The 22,932-nt window shown below is 28.9% G+C and overlaps 1 protein-coding gene and 1 non-coding gene across 6 annotated transcripts in view; one reads left to right on the top strand and one right to left on the bottom strand.

The window, feature by feature from the left end:
* Positions 1-45: 45 nt before the first annotated feature.
* LOC142332644 (5S ribosomal RNA) lies at positions 46-164 on the bottom strand. The gene has a single exon (XR_012758359.1). It is a non-coding gene; the product is annotated as a 5S ribosomal RNA (ribosomal RNA).
* A 4,565-nt stretch (positions 165-4,729) lies between these two features.
* Plap (phospholipase A2 activator protein) overlaps positions 4,730-22,932 on the top strand; it is a 73,491-nt gene continuing 55,288 nt past the window's right edge. For 4 of the 5 annotated variants that reach the window (XR_012758188.1, XM_075378451.1, XM_075378449.1 and 1 more), the window contains exons 1-3: positions 4,730-5,032; positions 17,267-17,460; positions 19,844-20,077. Coding sequence is in view for 4 of the 5 variants with exons in the window: in XM_075378451.1 (XP_075234566.1) it covers positions 4,905-5,032; positions 17,267-17,460; positions 19,844-20,077 (556 nt within the window). In the remaining variant the exon portion in view is untranslated. The remainder of the gene's footprint in view (positions 5,033-17,266; positions 17,461-19,843; positions 20,078-22,932) is intronic. The other variant, XM_075378452.1, reaches the window with a different exon arrangement.

Raw genomic sequence — 22,932 nt, 5'->3', positions numbered from 1 at the left:
ATTACCTGCTGTAATTAAAAAAATTATTTTTCATTAAAAAAAAAATGCCAACAGCACGCGGTATTCCCAAGCGGTCACCCATCCAAGTACTAACCGCGCCCGACGTTGCTTAACTTCGGTGATCAGACGAGAACCGGTGTGTTCAACGTGGTATGGCCGTTGGCAACAATTTCAGATGTTCGCAAATTACTTAATTGTTTCTATGTTATCTATAAATACAAATAACATAATTTGGATTTTTCATTGAAAAAAGAGATTATTTTAATTTTACGGCAACAGACATAAATGCAACAATAACATCAACTATGAATACTATATACTATACTTATATATAGAACTTATACTATGAACTTATACTATATATATATATATATATATATATCGGTGAGAACAAAATGTGTTGTGTTTTACATTTTCTGTCCTAAGGTAAACTTAAAAAAAATCCGATGTGGACACCACATGACTTATTTGTACTCCTATTAAATTACATAAAATTTTATTTCATGAATAAGTGACTTAATCTTTTTTTATTGTTATTATTGAATAATTATTTATTGTATAACTTTTTTTAATAGAGGTTAATAATTATTAATAAATAAATATATTTAAATTAAAAATAAAAAGTGATAAACAAGGAAATGAAGTTGGATTCGATCTGATGTGTCATCCCTTTGTAAGATAAAATATTTCATTAATAAAAATTTTATTCTGCTATAACTCTGAAACCGATGAAAATATATACTGCTATGATATATTGTTGAAAAGCTCTCAATGAAAGCTTATTAGTGGAGTTAAGAAAAAGTAAAAAATCCAAAGTTTTATTTTCATTTTCACTTTGCACTTTTCATTTTAAAAAAATGTGTGTATGTAATTTAATAGGTGTACAAGGAAGTCCACATCAGATTTTTTTTAAAATGATTTAGTTCAAACAAATTTGACTGGTGTTTGATTAATTATAACTGAGAATCAACAAAGCTAATTATTATATGGATGGACTGATAACTTTACAATTTCATATATCTGATTCTAATGATCAACTTTTTATTTTATTTTTTTTAAATTATATTAATGGTGTTTAAAGAATTTCCTTTATATTTTTTTGCGATCCTAAGTAAAAGAAAATTCATTGGCAAGGCAGAGTATAAAAATAAAATGTTTTACTTGATTTTTATAAATTGTAAATAAATTTAATCCATTATACCTCTGAAAATATTTACAGAAGACAGCTTTATTTATTCTCATTTTATAGTAAAACTATTCAATATTGTATGCAGTATATTCTAAAGTTGCAAGATGAAGTTTGAATAAAATATCATTCTGTTTTTACCATTCCTCTCTGATTCATTTTAGGAAATGAATTCTCTATTTTTAAATGTCTAGGAAATAGTTTAAAAGCTGAGAAAGAAAAACGTTTTTACTGATTTTTAACAATTTTTTATTGTTATTTGCCCATTAATAAATCAAAAGATTACAAAAAACCAGATCCACACTTATAACCCCATCTGGTTGGTCTAGTGGTGAAAACATCTCCCCAAATCAGCTGATTTGGAAGTAAAGCGTTTCAGCGTTCAAGTCAATAGAAAATGCAGTTATTTCTATATGGATTTGAATACTAGATCATGGATACCAGTGTTCTTTGGTGGTTGGATTTGAATTAACCACACATCTCAGGAATGGTCGAACTAAGAATGTACAGAGTACACTCATACATATCATCCTCATTTCATCCTCTGAAGAATTATCTAAGCGGTAGTTACCGGAGGCTAAACAGGAAAAGAAAAAAAAAAAAGAAAAAAGAAGCAATCAGACTGAAAAAAATTAATTCATTCCTAAATCCAGTGCTTAATACAAACAACACATCTGTGTTCTCAATTATGTGTTTTGACCTGCAGACATGATTAATCTTGTCCATGAACGCTCACTCTGCAGTATTGGATATGATGATATGATATCTGTATATGATATGATTTAATTCTTTGTCTAGAATTGTTTATTTATAGTGTACAAATTATGTTACTAAAGTTAAACAATAAAAAATGAGCTAACAAAATATAATACAGGAGCTTAAAATGCTAACTAAATGTTGAAAAATGAAAAAAAATCCTTTAATTAAAATTCAAAAATTTTTCAATAATGGTGGGTGATAGAAAGATGAGTTCATATTCATTTTCAGCATCAAAAAACAGATTAAAATCAGGTATCGTATATTAGGAAACAAAAATTATGTTTATCAATGTTATCATTTTATATATATATAATTTTTTGTTTTAATTTGTAACAAATTAAAAATTAATCAAAACAAATATTTTAAGATTCATTCTGATCAATGAAGTGTTAGATGGGAGAATACACTTGCTTAGGAATGTGTGTATATCAAAAAGGTTTATTCCATTTTTGGATCCAAGTGTGCATTTTGACTAATACATATATTTTTGTTGAAATCTTCCATACCTATAGATTATTATTTGTTAGAATCAAAAGAAAGGATATCTATTGAATTAGGCATTTTCAATCAGATCAATTTGTAAACGCAGATTGACTAAAATATCTGTTAAGTGTTAAAATATTATTTTAATTTTACAGGATGTAAACTCCAATTATTGGAGATGTTATATCCTGGCAATAAATGTCTGGATATGACTTACGAATTTTCTATTGATTTTCTCAATAATCAATTAATTTATTGCCTCCAGGAAAACCACGTAAGAAGATAAAATAAATTTACAATAAAAATTTTTAATGTTTCAATTATGATTCTGTAGATATGAAAGTCATTGAGGAATTTTTATTTAAGTTAGCTATTACAGCTAGCCAAATAAATACACATTACACACCACATCCCTTCTGTTATCCATGTTTACACCCATTTTATGTTGAAGATAAATTAAAATTTATTTCCATATTGAATTGTACTGAATTATAGATATTTGGTTTCACAGCTCAGGTTCCATTTCTGTGTATAATAGTAACAAAGGTTAAGGTCATTTATCTTGGAGCTCAAACTCTTGCTCTACCTAAGAATATATATTGAGAAAGTTAAGCAGGATTTAAATTTATGTATTCTTATGGCGGTTTTTCTACATCTCTAATGTCAGCAGGCACATGGACTATGTCATTAAATAATTATGTTGTGTTTTCACATCTTTAGTGGTCAATAAATATTGGTCTAAATTGTAGCAACTAAAAACTAATCGTGATCACATGGTTACATAATAGTTTGCCTTTAAAGCAGCCCAAATCTTGGATTATAGTAAAGGTGGCTTGAAATAAGTATTATAAAATTATAAAGAGATATAATGATGCAGAAGTTCACTAACTCATTTTTGCTGAACAGCTACTCAATGCAGCCAAAATCTATCTCGTTTCATCTGGGTAACTTAAGTATTCATCTGTTTCTTGGTAAATAATAACTGACTTAGTGATCATCAAAAGGTTCTACAAAACTTAGAGCAACGTCTGAATAACTCAGAATTTATCTTAATGAAAACACTGTATGTTTAACATTTTGAGATTCAAAATTTTTATCTTGGAGCAGTTATATTTTTCATTCTATGTAACTTATTATTTTACAAATTATAAACAGTTCACCTATGTATTATATGAAGATTGTACTTCTGAAGGCCTTTAGCATCTTCCTTATTGACATTAGCACTGGAAGCACTGCTACCAGTAGCACCTGCCTAAAAAAAATTAGTAAATCACTTTAGAATATAATCAAAACATATACAATGTATTCAAAAAGGCCCTTTAATCCTCCTTAACTTTTAATTTCATAACACTTACTAGGTCATAATAACTACCATTTAACTTAATAATCAACCAACCTTGTTTTTATCGGCAAAGGTTTTGGATGTGCCTAAAAAGTGGGTAAGTTAAATATTTTGTAAAACAAATAACTGCTAGCCTAGTAAGTCCTACAAAAGTTAACATTTTTATTTGTTAACCATTAAAAATTTAAACAGAATTAAAGACTCTTTTTAACACTGTGTATTTTTCCACCAAGAGAAAATCTCATTATATAAGAACCATTTGTATCCTTTGCATGAATTTTCCAACTTTAATGATTAAGTGATATATAATTTTTGATTATAAGTTTATAAATATTACTCATTTGAGTATAATGAAAAGTATAAGAACTGAGATGTAATTGTAGAATAGGGAATAATATATTGTGACATTGAAAAATAAGGAATTGTTCTTTCTGTAAAAAAGGATATAAGATATTATATGGTGTTCACTCCATTTTATTAACTGAAATTAAATTATCATGTGAATATATCTTTATGTTACTCTTCAAATAAAGCTGTATAAAAATAAAATTTGAAAACAACCATACTGTATGACAATGACTGATAGTGCATATAATTTTGTACTAAAGTTTAAAATATGTAATTGATAAATAACTTTTCCATGATTTGTTTGTTATTTACAACTTCACACTCAATAGTTCATATCTTTATGTTCAATAATTACCTTTTTCACTCTAGTTGTTTTAAACAGAAAGTGATATAGAAAAAATAGACTCAAGTGAATTTCTGTAAAGTAACTTAAACAACAAATTATTACTTTTAACATGATAAAAAAAGGCACCAAAATGAATATTATTAATTAATTTTTATTTTAAACTTTACAAAACATTATTTTATATGTAATCCGCGAACAGTCATTAGTTCACGGTTTCGCCACGCGAAATGCTGCGTCATTGTCGTTTCTTACCAAGTTAGGAATTTGTACCGGTTATTTTGTGGAGGTTATGTTTTTGATTGTGGAAATTTGTAATAAAATATTGGTTAATTGTTTGTTTATTGATTAAATATTGTGTTTTAAGGTAATAAAAAAATACTTTTATTCAAAGATTTTTTTTTATAAAAACGTTTTTTTGTTTTGCTTTATTCGAGTTTGTCATGGAATATAAATTGAGTTCTGTTCTTTATGGTCATTCTATGGACGTAAGAGCTCTTGCTGTAACAGCAGATGGTAATATTGTATCCACTTCTAGAGATAAAACTGCTAAAATCTGGAAACCGAATGGGTAAGTTGGAAAGTGTTTTGAATAGGATTTAACTTATTCGTAATATGTGTATCGTATTTACTGGACGTTTTATAGTACTGGAATGACACTATTTTCATTGTAAACTAAACAAAGGCATGCAAGTATATTATTAAATTGCTTATAACATATGGTCTTTGTTTTTTCTTTAATTAGATTTTTTCAGTTAATTCTTAATTAGTATTCAGAACTTTAAAATGCTATTGTTAATCTTTTATCTTAGGTAAGGTTGTACCTGAACCTAAGACAACTGTGTATACAAAAGGGTTTTGCTGCTCTACCACATGTGTCCTGACTTTACATTTCACCTCTTATAAACATTTATAGTTTATGAATTTTAAGATTCAAAGATTACATTAGAGCGGAGCAGATTGATTAAACTGTTTATCTACTCTAGGCCAATGTTCTTGTTGCAGGAAGTTATATTTTACATACTAAACATTTAGTTGATTATTCAATTTTTTTAAATGTATATTTATTTTTATTTAATATGTAATTAATTTCATTATTGTCTAAGTTGATTTGTTTTTGAAAAAAAAGGAAAGTGTTTCTAGTTACACTAAATTTTTATTGTGGGTTAGAATCTATTGATATAAAGTGGTAGATTAAACAGAATAGTTGGGAGGAAATGTCTAGAGTTAACTGGATGTATTATTGTGTTGATGAGTGCTAATCATTTCTGATTGAAAGGTATTCAATGTGGTCCTAATCAAAATACTTATTGTGATTGCTTGGTTTTAGTACGTAGTCAATAATTTTATCAGTGTTAAATAATAGTCTACGTAAGAATTTTGTGTTAATCACTGAACTTTAAAAACTAAAAAATAAATAATTCACGTTATTTACAAAATGAATTACAAATATATTATTCATTTTGAAGTAAGTAATCCTCAGTAATATAGTTATATCAGCACTTCAAAATTTAAAAAGGAAATGAAATATTTTAAAATTGGCCTTTGAGTTCTGAAAACCATCAACATAAATTAGTGTAACGTAACTTTTTAATTCCCGAGGTAAATATACTACCACCATATTTTCCAGGAATAAGATTTCTTTATTATATGTAATAAAAGATATTACTTGTCTAAATATTCTAAATTTTAAATGAATCTTTTGCTATTGACTAATGTTATACAGTTATAATAATTTAAAAACATGTTACATATATAGTTTTAAATTGATTCATTGATCTGTTGATTTTTTCCATTGTAATGGAAATCCAAGTTTTCCGTTGTAATGGAAAAAATCCAAGTCCTTCCAGGCTAATTCATATCTTTACAGAATGCTGTCGCAAATTTCTGTCATCGTGTACTCATTTTAAGACCCAACCTGATTTTTGCTATTCTTCTGTAATGCCACATTTCAAAGACATTTTATTCCTTTTTTACATTTCTTATTTCCTACATTTTGCTACCATTAATGCTACATTTTATTCCAATAATTTTTTTTAAAAATCTTTAATTCTTATCATCTGTATTTGGTACTAGCTGACTTCATCCGTTATTTTTAATTCAGTTTTTTTATAATGTTTATTTTACTTTTATTTATTTTCAAATTGAATTTCTTTCCTAACAATGAATACTTGTAATTCAAAATTTCTTCTTACTCATTTTACATATCCGTCAGAAGAACAATGTCATTAGAAATCACAACATTTTTTATACTTTCTCTGAAATAATTATTCCACTCCAGATTTTTGCTTAAGTTACTGTTTTGCTTCTATAGCTTGTACAAATTTAGTATCGGTGAACAACTTCATCTTTAACTCACTTTTTCTGAATCAGAGCTTGGCTTTTTCTTCATCTTTTGTTCATATCACCGATTCATTTACAAATTGTATATTAGTCTACGTTCCCTATATTTCATTCAGTTTTATTTTTCTCACACCAATTAGTCTGGTCTTCTCAGTCCAATAATTTCATGAGGAGAAAAATAATTTTAAAAAGATGCTTAACATTATGAGATTTACATCTTCTCATGATATTAGATGTAATAACTAATAATTTTGTAATTTTAAAGAATTGTTTCTTAACTTTCTGTGTTTTTGTGGTTGTTTTTCTGTATTGGAGCATTTCAGTATATGAAAGTAATGTTGTAAAATGTAGAAATATTACTTGAAATTATTGAATTGTACAAATATAAACAAAGTCTTGTACTGAATAAATACATATAATTAACTCTATACCAGGGACATTTGACACAGAGATTATATAAGTGTAACCAAATGATTATAATATTTGTCGATTAATAATCCTTTAGATTGCAAGTTGCATAGTTTCAGATGCATGCATTTGTTGTAATATATATCCCTCTATGAATTATTGTTTGTGGCAATCAAGCAAAGCAAATAAGTTTTGAATTTTCTTATAAATTGGTAAAATTGAAGTTTAAGCTATTGTAAACTATTTTGTTTTAAAAGGTTTAACTTTGAGAGGCTTAGAAAAATAGGCAAATTGCACTTTGAAGACTGCCCTTTATTTTAGTGGTAAAAAGTGGGCTGCTGAATTTAAACGTAGTTGTACATCCATTTAAGATGATGAATGTTTAGGGAAAACCTGAAAAACTGTTATGACTGATGAAGTATTACAAAAATCCATAATGACTAAATGAGTGATCATTGACTGAATTCAACTGCTTATTTTACAAAGCTTGATAAATTGCATTCTACTGAGAATATTAAAAAATTGGAAAGTTGTTGGTTTAAATGTTTCGAGTTGGTAATTATGTTGAAAAATAAAATAAAATTTCTCGAAAATCTTTGTGTTTACAGGCTGAGAATTGAATCCTCAAATAATTCTTATATTTAATCAATATATATATTTTTGAAAATTCAAATAATTCATTAATATACCACTGTGCTACAAAAATTTAATATTAAATGTAATATAAACCACTAAAACACAGTAAATAAATAAGTTAAACTTACCATATTTATTTCAAGAATTGATTTTTGCAGGATCCTGCATCTTGAATTGTTATTAATATTATTATAGAATTTAATAACCGAGATGTGGGATCCCACCAAAATCGATTCTTGGATTTAATATGGTAAGTATAAAATAAACTGTTTGCTGTGTTTTGATGGTTAATATTACATTTAATATTATATATATGTAATATATATATACAGAATAAAATTAAATTGGTAGGATGACACTTACCTTATATCATTATGTATTCACAAGAGTACTTTCATGATTTTCTCGCATCTTCAGTTGATACAGTCTTTTAATTGTTCACATAAAATTACATATTATAAATATACACCATTAACAAAATAAATTCGTGATAAATACAATTAAACAGAATTTGCTAAAACCTTAGATATAAACTTTAAAATCAAAATTAAAAGTTAAAAATTCCATATATAAAAATATGTTGTCTAATAATAAAAATATTAATTAAAAGTTAAAATGATAAATATGTTAAAAAGAATGAATTTGTGTGTGTGATTTGGCTAGCCAATATTATATTACTGTAATAAATGTTAAATGTTAATGACATAACATGTTTAACCTTTAATTAATATTTTTATTATGTGACGACATATTTTTTTTATATATAGAATTTTTAACTTTTAATTTTGATTTTAAAATTTATATATAAGGTTTTAGCAAATTCTGTTTTATTGTATTTATCAAGAATTTATTTTGGTGTTAGTGTGTATTGTTCACGTAAAATTTAATGTGAATTAAAAGATTATATTAACTGAAGATGTGAGAAAATTATGTAAGCACTCTTGTGAATGTATAATGATATAAAGTGAAGTGTCATCCTACCTAATTTAATTTTATTCTGTACTTGGTGGATCAAGTTATTTATTTATATTTGTATAATAGTACAGAGGAATACGAGTCTTAACTTGACTTAAATGAAAAAAAAAATGTATATAAATCTAACGTATATAACCTAAGTATATATATATTTTACTTAAAAACATTATCTTTATTTATCTCTTGGGTAACCAATCAACTATACAAACTTATAAATTAAATTCACATGTTTCACTTAGAATTCTCTAAGCTTCCTCGGTTGTCAATACACATTCATACACATCTCATACAGAATTCTCTTGCATACTACTAAATTAACTGATCTGCCCATCCTATATAACAATATTTAGTCCCCACCCTTATTGCAATAGATCCCCCTACTCGCACTTGACTCATCTTTAGATAATTATATGTATCTCTTTATATAACCTGATTGCTATTTTCTGTGTATTGAAGCCTTTACAATGCACATATTTTTCCCCAAAATTGCAAAACATTAAACATTTTTTCCTTAAAACTAAATTTATAATATAAATATATGATTCTTTAAAATTAAATTAACTTATATGTTGCTTAATCTGGCTATGTCCATTCTATTGAGAGCATTTGTATTTTTCTTGATGTACATCATTTCAAGAGTGGTCCCATGTGTATTTTGTTCTTTGTCTAATGTTTTGGTGCTGTTGAAATCAAACGAGTGTTTATGTTCAGTTCTATTGTATGTTTTGTGAGCGCTGTCACTTCCTTCTTTCTATATTTATGGGCTTCTATTCTTTTTTTAATGTATTGAGAGATGTTTGTCTAATGTACACAGCGTTACAATTTTTACACAGCATGTTTGTATACTTTCTTCTATACTTTCTTTACACAGGACTGTATACTTTGTTGGCTTGTTGATTTTTTCTATCAGCGATTTTAATTTTTAGAAAATATACTATTCAGATTGTTGTAATTTTGATGAGCTATTGCAAAATTCTTTTGTAACAATTTTTTAATCTTTTCAGATAGACCTGTGATAAATCGTAATGCAACATAATTATCACTCTTTTTCTTAGGATGGTTGGCTGCTTTATTATTATAGTGTTTATAAATTGTATTTTTAAATATTTTATTTATGATATTTTCCCAATAATTATTATTTATTAATAGATTTTTTTGCTTTTTTTATACATTCTGTCTATGTTCGGGGTTTTTAAATTTTATTACTGTTTGTTGATTTTTTTATGTGATATAGGTTTTGTTGATAGAAAATTTAGGTACGTGCCTGAAGATTTTGGTTTTATATACCATTTGTTGATATTTTCTTTTTGAAATGAGTTATTGTTAAATTCAGAATTTTATGCTATTGTTAATCTCAACTTCTTTTGTAAATTGTATATGTTCATTAAACAGGTTAGTTTCTTTTAATATTAAATCAGTATCCTGTTCATGTGCACATAATAGAATGTCATCTACGTATCTTTTATAGAATGAGAACTTAGTATTTAATTTTTCTAATACTTTATTTTCTAAATATTCCATAGTTAGGTTTGGTAAGCAGGCAGAGATTGATGACCTCATGGCTAAATCATGGCATTGTTCATATAATTTATTTTTAAACTTAAAATACGTATTATGTATGTGCATATTTACACATTCTAAAAATTCTGTTTTTTTTTTGTTTTTTTTCATTTTCGTTATTTTATCAATTTCACCCCATTTGCTTTCTATCGCTTCAATCATTAAATTCTTCGGAATGCTAGTGCATAATGAAATTACAATCAAACTAAATTAATTTATGGTGTATGCTATTTTATTTGCTTATTAATAAAAGTGTGGAAATCCCATGAATTTTTCATGTATTTATTTTTTGCGATTATTTGTTGTAATATTTTAACCAAACATTTGGATAACTTATACGTCGGACTTTGTATGCAGTTTACTATAAGCATTATAGGATCATTTTTATGCCATTTTATTAGAACGTAAATTTTTGGCGGTATCGCGTTATTGATACATAGTTTCGCTTCTGTTGTTATATACCCATGTGCAGACAATTTTTTTGGCTATATTATTATTTTTTAGCTGTAATTTATTATTGGTCGGATCCCTTTTTATTTCTTTGTATGTGGTTTTGTTATTTAACATATTTTCCATTTTTGTTGAATAATCTTTATTGTCAATAGTAACTGTTTTATTAATTTCATCAATATTAAGATTTATGATTTTATCTCTATACGCTGTATGAATTTGTTTGTTTTTGATGCGTTAATGACGATATTTTCTATTATTTTTACCGCTTTCGTATTTACTATGTTGTTATTGTATTGTCTCATTTTGATTTTATGATTACATTGCTTAGTATTACTTTTATATATTTGTATTGCCTTGCATATATTATTACGTATTTTATTTTGTCTTTCACATTGTGAATACTACAAATGGCGTTTTCAATATTTATATTAAAGTTTTTTGTTGGCGACAGTTTTTGTATAACTTTGCCTCGCTCGTGATTATTTAATGTTAGCGGTAACGCAAACTTAGGTTCTAAAGATACACTTTTAATTACATATTCAGGAATTGTTAATGTTGAAAAATGTTGTATCCATTTTTCCTTGTGTCAAACGAAATTAGGTTCGCTGTACCTAACCTGCCGGGGTTTTGTTCGGCCTTCGTGGCGGAGTGGATTTAAAATCTTCCTACGGTGGATAAAAAAAAAAAAAAAAAACCACCGGGTTGGTCTAATGGTGAATGCGTCTTCCCAAATCACCTGATTTGGAAGTCGAGAGTTCCAGCGTTCAAGTCCTAGTAAAGTCAGTTATTTTTACACGGATTTAAATACTAGATCGTGGATACCGGTGTTCTTTGGTGGCTGAGTTCCAATTAACCACACATCTCAGAAATGGTCGAACTGAGTCTGTACAAGACTACACTCATTAATATCATTCTCTGAAGTATTATCTGAAAGTTAATACTTCAGAGTTGAAGAACCCGAGGCTTAACAGGATAAAGAAAAAGAAAGGTTTGCTGTACCTGCCGGTCTCCGTGGCGCGAGTGATAGCATCTCGGCCTTTCATCTGGAGGTCCCGGGTTCGAATCCCGGTCAGGCATGGCATTTTCACACCCTATTGTCATTCATCTCATCCTCTGAAACAATACCTAACGGTGGGTAAAACGGAGATTAAAAGAAAAGAAAAAAACTTTGCTGTACCTATTTCTTAAGCGGTTTTTTTAAAATTTTTTTTCTTTAATAATTTTGAAACTACTTTCTTCTCAAATTATAAAACTCTCAAATAATTGTGTTTGTAAAATACTCTTTAAGGTATTTATTTCTTTAGAAATGTCATTGTTAATATTTTTTCCTTTTTTCTTCAGTTTGCACTGTATCTTTTATTAACAAATTTAGAACTTCATTCATAAAATTATATACAATATCATATCAAAAAGAAAATTTCAGCATAATGGTGAATAAAACCAACAACTTCAGGCAGATACCTAAATTTCTTATCATATAAAAAATCAGTAGTCAAGAATGTTGCAAACAGAGTAATAAAATTTACAAAGCCTAAAGGTAGACCAGAATGTATAAAAACAATAAAAAAAAGATCTATTAATAAATAATAATTATTGGGAAAATATCATAAATAAAATATTTAAAAATACAGTTTATAAACATTATAATAATATAGCATCCAACCTTCCTAATAAAAATGATAAGAGTGAGAATTATGTTGCATTACCATTTGTCACAGGTCTATCTAAAAAGATTAAAAAATTGTTACAAAAGGATTTTGCAATACCCCTTCAAAATAAACAATCTGAATAGTATGTTTTGTAAATTAAAATCGCCGATAGAAAAAAATCAACAATCTAATGTAGTATACAGCATTCCGTGTAAAGTTTGTAACAGGTGGCTAGTGCCAGAAACCACCTTCGATTACATGTTGTGGTGCGGATGAGTGGTGGGCTGTTGAGGAGCTAGCAGCTGGGATCCTGAAGTTGAAAGAGGAGGAGTACTATGGTTGGGAAGCAAATTGGGGAACAACTGGTAGGGGAAGGGTAGGCAACCCTAATTAGGAGGTTGCAGCTCACACTGAGATGGACCGCACCCGATGAGTGAATGGGGACTCCAGGGTCTTGAGAGTGGAGCCTGTGGCTTTTGCAGGCTGTTTAGGAGGGAGAGTTAAGACTGTGTCCTAGTGGTGGATCCCTTTGGGAATCCAACACTTGAAGCAAGGCATAAAGAGCATAGTCCCGATGAAGCTGCTTGATTGCAGGTTCAGATAAGATGAGTAATAAATGTTCTCTGAACATTTATTACTTGACTCATCTTATTGTGTTTAGATCCCTTGAATAAGGGGATCTATTGCAATAAGTGTGGAGACAAAATATTGTTATGTAGGGTGGGTAGATCAGTTAATCTCATAGTATGCAAGAGAATGCTGTATGATGTGTGGATGCTTGTGTATTGTCACCTGAGGAAGCTTAGAGAATTCTTAGTGAAACGTAGTGAATTTAATTTATAAGTTTATATAGTTGTTTGGTTAATCCAAGAAATTAATAAAGATAATATTTTTAAGTAAAATATGTCTTATTATTATAATTAATTCTGTTCAATCAAGAGGAAAATAAAAAATTACATTTAAGTTAATATTCATATATATATATATATGCTACATACAGAGTGGGGAGTTAAGATCATGTACCGGTAGTGGGTCCCTTTGGGGGATTCATACCGAATAGCAAAGGTAAAACGACCTTTCATTCAAAAATATAATCTGCTTACATCAAAAATTGATTTAAACACAAGAAAAACATTTTTGAAAGTATATGTTTAGAGTGTAGCTTTATATGGAAGTGAAACTAGGACGATCGGAGTACCCGATAAGAAAAGATTAGAAGCTTTTGATATTTGGTGCTGTAGGAGAATGTTAAAAATCAGATGGGTGGATAAAGTGACAAATGAAGAGGTCTTGTGGCAAATTGATGAAGAGAGAAGCATTTGGAAAAATAAAGTTAAAATAAGAGACAGACTTATAGGCCACATATTAAGATATCCTGGAATGGTCACTTTAATATTGGAGGAACATGTTGATGGGAAAAATTGTGTAGGTAGGCAACATTTGGAATACGTAAAACAATGTGTTAGGGATGTAGGATGTAAGGGGTACACTAAAAAGAAATGACTGGCACTAGGTAGGGATTCTTGGAGTGCTGCGAAAAACCAATCAAATGACTGAAGAAAAAAGTATACAGAGAGATCCAAAAGTCACTCACATCAAAATTAAAGTGTCTGTAAATAGTACTGTAGTTGAAAAAGTGCTATTGGCTACCGCAAGATAGCACCATGGGCATTAACAACAACAAACCTAGATGCCATTGTGATGTGTATTAATCACATGACGCTTGTAGTAATGCTTTGTTTATTGCGTGGTAAACATGTCGTTATTCCACAAGCTACAAGTTTTCACTGTTGAACATTATTTTTTCAATCGTTCTTATGCATATGTAGATGAATTTTGTGGGAAATATCCCTTTGTGTCAGTGCCTAACAATTCGACCATAACGAGATTAATCACCCATTTTAGTGAATGCGGATCAGTTGCAGCCAAAAATACTTGGGAGACCAGCCATTTTGATCTTTGCTAAGCTGGCTGAGGTTAAGAATGTGATGCAGCATTCACCTTCAGAAAGCTTGAGAAGACTATCAGTGCGCACAGATTTCATATGAAAGTGCTTAGAGAGGGATGAAGCAGTTACACTTTGGTGCATATCATGTTCACAGTGTTCAGGAATTGAAGGAGCCAGATAAAGAAAAGTGTTTAGTGTACTGTTTGTACATGCTTTTGGTAATTTGTTGACAAGCATGGAATTGCAGAGCTTGACTGTGAATTCTTCACTGATGAGGCATGGTTTCACCTTATTAGCTACGTGAACAATCAAAATACTAGAATTTGGTCAGCCGAGAATCCTTATGTTTTACATAAAAATCCTCTACACTCTCAGAAAATGAAAGTGTGGTGTGCTGTATCACTTCATCAAATAGTGGGCCCCATTTTCTTTGAAACTACAGTGAACAGTATTGTGTACTATTACATCATTACACAATTTATTGCACTTCTTGTAAATGGTGAATGTGATTGTTGGTTACAACAGGACAGTGCCACATGTCATACATCTAATGAAACCATGAATTTCTTGCGCAAGTTTTTTTGGCAAGTGCATTATGGCCCCCAGGATTATTAAGGATTATGGCCCCTACATTCATCCGATTTGACGTCCCCAGATTCCTTCCTGTGGGGTTATGTTAAAGGAAAAGGTCTATAAAAACAGGCCGCACACACTGGAGAAACTAAAGATGAATATAATAACAGAGATTAACAAAATTAGCATACACGTGCTCCACAAATTGGCCTCAAACATGGTAAAAAGATTTTGCACACTCATTACTAAACAGGGTAACCATTTTGAGCATATATTCTAAAAATAAATAAATCTTTTATTATTATTATTTAATGTCTTATTTCTTTTATTACTTTGATGTGTGTAACTTTTGGATCACTCAATATATGGTTTTATGTATAAGTTATGTAGATGGTATTTTAGTCATATATAATCCAGTTATAAATAATTAACATTGGATAATTTTAAATAAGCTTAATAATTATAATAATAATTAAAAATTTACTTATAAAATGGAAAAGAACAGAAAATACATTTTTTTTTTTTTTATTGAATCAAAATAAACATAAACAATGTTATAGAAACATCTTTTTATAGAAAACCTACAACAAATAGCAGTAAAATACTGGAAAATTCTAATCACCAATGGTCATAAAGAATTGGTTATTTAAAAACCTGATTTTTAGAGTAATACATTATACTAGGAACAATGAAAACAAACTCAAGAAAGAATTTGATGTAATAAAACAAATAGTTTCAATAGTGAAATTATAGAAAAGGTATATATAAAAAGCAGAAGCTAAAGTACCATGATAGTTCTACAAAGATTTAGCAACAAAATAACATGGAGGTTATTAATAGTTTTTTCTAAATAAAATAATAGAAAAAAATTATTAATGTTTATGATAAAAATAAATGTAAAAAAAGCTTACCAACCAAATAACCATATTATAAAATATTTATGGAATAATAATGATAAAAAAAATTACGTAAAGGATTTAAGGAGAATATGTGAAATTAAATGTAATGAATGTAATAAAATTTATATTGGTAAAATTAACAGATCTTTAAAAAAAAAGATTTATGGAACATTATAGTGCTAACAAAAGCATAAAGAGAAGTATGTTTAATATGGCTGACCATATGTTACAATATAAGCATAGTATTACCGATTATAAGAATAATTTAGAAATTTTGGAAGTTAGTAACAACAATAAAAAAATGAACATTCTTCAGAAATATTATAAATTTAAACAAAAGTTTGAATTGACTAATCAACAGATTGATGATGTTTTTAATTAAAGATGTAGTGAGTTCTGGTAGTTGGCAACAATGCTTACGTATTTGTGTGACATTTTAAATTAACATCGTTCCAGTGTGGTTGTGTTGTTACAAATTTTGTGGTTGCTAGGGTTATGTTTTCTAAATTTTAAAATCTTCAGTGGTTTTTTGTTTTGTTATTATTGATGTAATTGCAGAATTTTACACTGAGTGATAATGCGCAGGATCCTGCGAAAGTCAACTAATGGTATTAGTTTTTTTGTAGGGTTTTCTGTTACTATGTTTGGTGGTCAAGTAGATATTTGATTTTGAATTGGCTTAGTGGTTAGTATGTTGATGAATTATTTCAGAATGAAGTAATTAATACTGTTATTCATATCAAGTAAATAATTATTTCAGATGAAAATTTTCAGAAAGTTATATATATATATATATGTAAAACTTAAAAAATTTAATTAGTAATTCTTATGAAGATTTATTGTACGTTAATTAGACTATCTAACAAATTTCTATTTTTAAAAATTATTGTGACTTAAATTAAGCTCTTAGAAACATTAAACTTAAAATAGAGTAGCTGAAATGAAAAAAAAAGAATGTTTCTTTTCTCGGTGAAACTGCCAATTTGACTGTTACAATGTTAAAAAATAAACAAAAAAAGGTACAGTTTTTTAAATTGACAGATTATTGGTTGGTTATTAATGTAGTAGACATTCTACCTCTGTAGTTGATTAGTTAGTTCTTTCTTAGATGGTGCCATCTAAGAACTAACTACAGTGGTAGATCACCTACTACATTAATACTGATTATTGTTCCAGAATTGTTATTTATGTATGTTTGCATTTAATTATTTCAGTAAAGAATATTTTTAATTTGTAGGCTACTTGTGAGCACTGTCTTATATTTTTCTGTAGATTGTTAATTTTAAAAATACTTAATTTTTATTGTTTGTTTCGTTTAATTTTAAATCTTATGTTTCATTTGTTAATTAATTTTTTTACAGTTTCAATTCTGGTTTTACTGAAGTTCAAACATTAAAAGGGCATTCAAATTTTGTATCTAGTGTATGTGTTTTACCAACAACTGAAGCATATCCTGGAGGCATAATTATTACTGGTAGTAATGATAGTAATATATGTGCATTTAGTCAAGATAACCCTTTGCCTTTATTTACTTTCAAAGGACATACTAGTACTGGTAAGATTTTTATCATTTATGATATATTTAAATTGAAAATAACAACGTTTTTTTTATATTATTTTTATTTATGATGTTGACTATCATTTTCAGTATTTTAATTAATAAGCATATGGTGATGAATAAGTTATGATGACTCAGAAAACCTATTGATTTTTGTGAAATTTTAAATAAAAAGAAAAAAGTTATGAATTGTGTAGAAAAGAAATGTTTTATTGTTATATACAAATATATTTTTTTTATTGACTTTTATTTCCTTTAATTTTCTGAAAATTAAATTTTTACAAAGTTTTATTTTTTTAATTTATCGTTTTTTTACCTAAAAAATATTATAAATACAGTTCTGAAATAATTTTTTCATCAAATAACATAAAAATACATTAATTTTTTATTGTAAATAATGTCCAAAAAAAATGCAGTACTTTATTATGTACTTTCATGTTGAACAAAAACCAGGTTGAAATCTTTCAGCAGACATAACTCGAAGACAAACTATTTCAAGACTGCTGCCTTGAAATCAGCTTTTTTTCTTATTTTTAGCTGTAGAATCACCTGAAATAATATCCTTTCCTGGTGGAACATACTTTTACATGCAGTTTTTGAATATTTCCTATGTGTAATTTAGTAATAAATCAGAATCAATCCTCTTATAACCTCTAAAAGTACTAATCAAGAAATTAATGCAATAGTAAAACTATGGTACAGTCATTACTGATAAAATTCTTGTTTTTAATAACTGATAATAACCTCTCTCGGAAAGACTATGAAGATAATGTAATGCAAAAAAAAAAACAAATGCAAAGCAAATATGTAAACTTGATGATAAATTAATGAGGGCAGCTTATTATAAATTGATAATTTCCCATATAGTGCGCACTACTGTTCCCATATAGTGCGCACTACTGTTTTGAAGATCATTATCTAAACATGAATTTTTAAGATATAAAAGAAAGGTGTTAGAATATAAAGGTGTTAGATATAAAAGAAAGGTAAGAATAAGGAAATGAAACAAGTATGCAGTCCTTTTAAAGATCGGCAATATTAATGATGGTTCTTTTTCCACATTATATATTTATGAAGCAATAATTAATAGTAGATAAAAAAAATTTTAAAGAAAATTTCCATCCATATTATATAGAGCCAATTTTCATGAAATTTTTTTTCAAAATCATGAAATTTTGAAAAAAATTACCATATGACATTGGCACCTGAGCCGGTTTGTTCGTTCATTGGTGGGGATATGAAGCGAACTATAAATCTGATAGCTATCAATTTTTTCTACAAGGATCAATGAGAACTAACCAAATACGTACTGAAATAAAAATGTAATCTATTGTTACACTAATCACTAATTTACTAACTACTGTTGTAGTAGTTATCTAAGTGTACACTGAGGCACTACAGCATATGTCCTCAACAGTAGTTATAGCTGAACTGTCCAACAGTGGCATTTAAAAGTTTTCTAATAGTGGTAGTCTGTTAGAAGGAAATTTGAAATTCCCAAAAGTACTTGTGATAGTAAAACAAATTTTAAAAAAAACAAAAAGCATTTTGTATGTGAAAAATATCTTGTTTTTATAAACAAAAATATTTTTTTTTTTTGTAGAATTCCTCTCCTTCCCTATTCATAAGTAAGTAAAGTAGTTATAAGTTTAGAAATTATAGCATTAGAAGATTTAAGTTTAAATTTAACTCATTAAATGTAAAGTTGTAATCATGAAGCTGTGATAAAAAAATGTTGGCCTGTGACATCTCTTTTGAGTGATCATACTTATCCTTAACTCATCATGCTTGAGTTTAGCACAAGGTTATTGTACTTCTTCAGATGTTCAATCTAAACATCCCTTATGTCCTGATATAAGGCTTGATCTCCATCAGGTTTCAGGGGTAATAGCAAAGATAAGATAAAATCCTTAGCTCTCAAAAAGTATGTGCTCAATGAGATTAAAAGTAAAATTAAATCTGCTAAGTGTATCTTTCTGCCGGTCTCTGTGGTGTGAGTGGTAGCATCTCAGCCTTTCATCCAGAGGTCCCAGGTTTGAATTCCGGTCAGGTGTGGCATTTTCACACACTACTTGTGTGCTCATCCTCTGAAGCAATACCTAACGGTGGTCCCTGAGATTAAAAAAAAATGAATCTTTCTGTTGGGATTGGGTCTTCTCAGATTAGATACTAACTTTCTGCTTTTGCTCAGCTTAACAGAGTTACCATTTATAGGTTATATGTTGGAATCATTGCTGTAGTTGATACCAATATGTTTTAAATAGCATTTTCATGAAGCTAGTTATCTTCAAGTAACAAGACCATCTGTGTAGTATTGATTTTAGTATATTAAGAGAATTTGATACATTTTTAATATAATTAAAATTTTTTTTTCTTTTAGTGTGCCACTTAGCTACTGGTACTGCTCCTGGTACGTTTTTATCAGCTTCTTGGGATCATACTTGTAAAGTCTGGTTGTTGTCTTCACCGAATGAACCACTAGTGACATTGACTGGTCATCAGATGGCTGTTTGGTCTTGTTTACAGTTATCTTCTGGTTTTATTCTTACTGCTTCAGCCGATAAGACTATTAATGTATACAGTAGTGATTTTAAACCTTATAAATCCCTTTCTGGTATGTAATTATTTCTTTTGTATTTTTATATGTAAAGGGTCCGGCATATAAATCTGACGATTTTGTAGTAATTGTTATGTTGGCACCACCACTGTCAGTGAGAAGGCGGAAGTGTTGTACATCGACAAGTCTATTCATGCTATTTCAGTAGCCAGTATGTCATGGTCGGGTGAACAACGAGTGTTTGTAATTGAAGCCTATTTAAAAATAATGACTCGGTTAAACACAGTTAAACACTGTGTTACAACACAGTGTTTATTTCGCAGACATTTCAGTTTAAATCGACACGCATCTGTTTCTAATAGGAATACGATATTGTTGTGGGTGAAGAATTTTAGGAACACATCGTGACTGTGAGAACGTCTGTAAACATTAACGCTGTAAGGTTAGTTGTTACGCGGTCTCCACAACGTTCAGCAGTGAGACATGCTGCTGCGCTAGCCATTTCTGATTGAAGTGTACGATAAATTTTTCATGCCAACCTGAAATTCCAGGATGCCATTATTCTTTTAATTGATGAGGTGCATTTTCATGTCAGGATTTGTGAATAAACAAAATTACCATTATTGGGCTTCACAAAATCCACGGCAAATTCTTGAAAAACCATTTCACAGTCAGTATGTTACAGTGTGGTGTGCGGTTTCAAAATTCGGCATAATTGGCCCATATTTTTTTGAGGAGTTAAATTGCAGAGTAACAGTAACATCTCATCGATATGCAGACATGTTGAATGAATTTCTGCGACCGAAACTGAATGACTTTCAAGGACATGAAATTTGGTTTCAACAGGATGGTGCCACTGCCCATACGGCGAGAATCGCAATGGATGTTCTGCGAGAAACCTTTCCTGGACGTTTTATTTCCCGATTTGGCAACATTCCTTGGCCAGCGCATTCATCTGATCTGGCTGTTTGTGATTTTTTTCTGTGGGGGTATCTCAAACATAAAGTCTTCAGTACTCGACCACAGTCAATTGCAGAACTCAGGAGGCCATTCAATGAGAAATTGAAGCGGTTCCACAAGTGATGATTGAGTGAGCAATGTCAAATTTTAGAATGAGGTTAAGTGAGTGTGTGAGGAATAATGGAAAACATTTGGACGACATAATATACAAATAAAAAAAATATCTACGTAAGTAATTCACTATAAATTGCAAAAATTGATCTTTAATTTGATATATTAAATGTTTTAATAGTAAGAAACGTAGTTTAATTATTAACCCCCAAAACTCGTCAGGTTTATATGCCGGACCCTGTATATTTAAATGTATTACAATTATCTGTTAGGCACAGAATTGCAATTATTTATTGATTAGAAAACTAGATTGAATTCATACTAATCTTGTGTTATTGATTAGTAACAATGAATTGTGGATTGTTAAAAACAACTAAATTAGTAAACGTTAGGAGAATCATACAACATGACAATTGTCTCTCATCTTTGCATTTACTTTGACATGTAGTTAGGATTCAGTTTAAAAAGTTTTAGTACACTGAACAAGTTCTTTATTATCATCATGGATTGATATTTTCCTCATCTTGCCATCTTTTTCAACATTTCTCCCTTTCTTCAGCATATCTCTTTTTTTCCCCACATCCTCCACCATTTCACATGCTGCAAGAACAGTGTTGCCATTATCAGTTAATCTCTTCTTTATGATCATTGTATAACATAGTTAATTAATTCTAAATGCTACAACTAATGAATGTCATAAAATGCTTGTATAAATAAGTCGATTATGATGGTTAAATTGACAGTCTTAATTTTTGTTTAATTATTAGTGTCTTACAATGAAACCCCACTGGGTTGGTCTACTGGTGAACTTGTCATCACAAATCAGCTGATTTTGAAGTTGACTGTTCTAAGGTTCAAATCCTAGTAAAGGATTATTTCTCAAAAAGTATGTGCTCAATGAGATTAAAAGTAAAATTAAATTTGCTTAATGTCTTTCTGCCAGCCTCCGTGTCAGCAGAAAGATTTGTATAAAATCCGTATAAGGCAGTTTTAAACGGATTTGAATACTGAATACATGATCATGTATACTGGTAAGTGTTCTTTGGTGTTTGGGGGTTCAATTAACCACACATCTTAGGAATGGTCAACCTGAGACTGTACAAGACTACACTTTATTCACATTTATACATGTCATCCTCATTCATCCTCTGAAGTAATATGTTACGGTGGTTCTGGAAGCTGAACAGAAAAAGAAAGCGTCATACAGTGAATGGGATTTCAGAACTTTAAGATAGTGTTACAGATGTCATTACATCAACTTCCAGCACCAAGAACAATGTAATATTCAATTGTAGACTTTGTTAATAATTTTCATTTTGTTATGTTACAATAAGTGGTTGAAAAATTCCTTAATTTACAACCATCCATTAATTTCCTTTTAGTAGAAAAGTTAATTAGATACAACAGTTTGATCAAAGTCCTATTTTTTTCAAGATTTATTGCTGAAGTGGAGTTAGTTTTATTATTTATATTTTTGTAATGAAACGGAATGGAGAAAGGGAATTAATTATCTAAGTTTAAAATGTATATTTTTGTGTGTTTGTGTTGAGATAAAATTTTATATATTAATATTTAATGTGCAACATTAATACGTTAATGTTGATCACATTAATTGTTGAAGATCACTGGAGTTGTTAAAAAACAACTCCAGTGATCTTTGTGGTGGAATGGTAGTGTCTTTGCCTTTCAACTGGGGATTCTGGGTTCAAATCCCGATCAAGCATGGAATTTTTTCGTACACTGCAAAATTCCATATTCCCTCTTATAAGGTTCTAAGCTTTTCTGGTGAATTTATCAAGAAAAAAGAATTTATTTTATTCAAGTGTTTTTCTTTAAATTTA

The sequence above is a fragment of the Lycorma delicatula genome, chromosome 11 (assembly GCF_047948215.1).
Source record: "Lycorma delicatula isolate Av1 chromosome 11, ASM4794821v1, whole genome shotgun sequence".
NCBI classification, from domain to species: Eukaryota; Metazoa; Arthropoda; class Insecta; order Hemiptera; family Fulgoridae; genus Lycorma; species Lycorma delicatula.
Note: the sequence above shows the minus strand (reverse complement) of the source record. Positions and strands in the feature narration are given on the sequence as shown.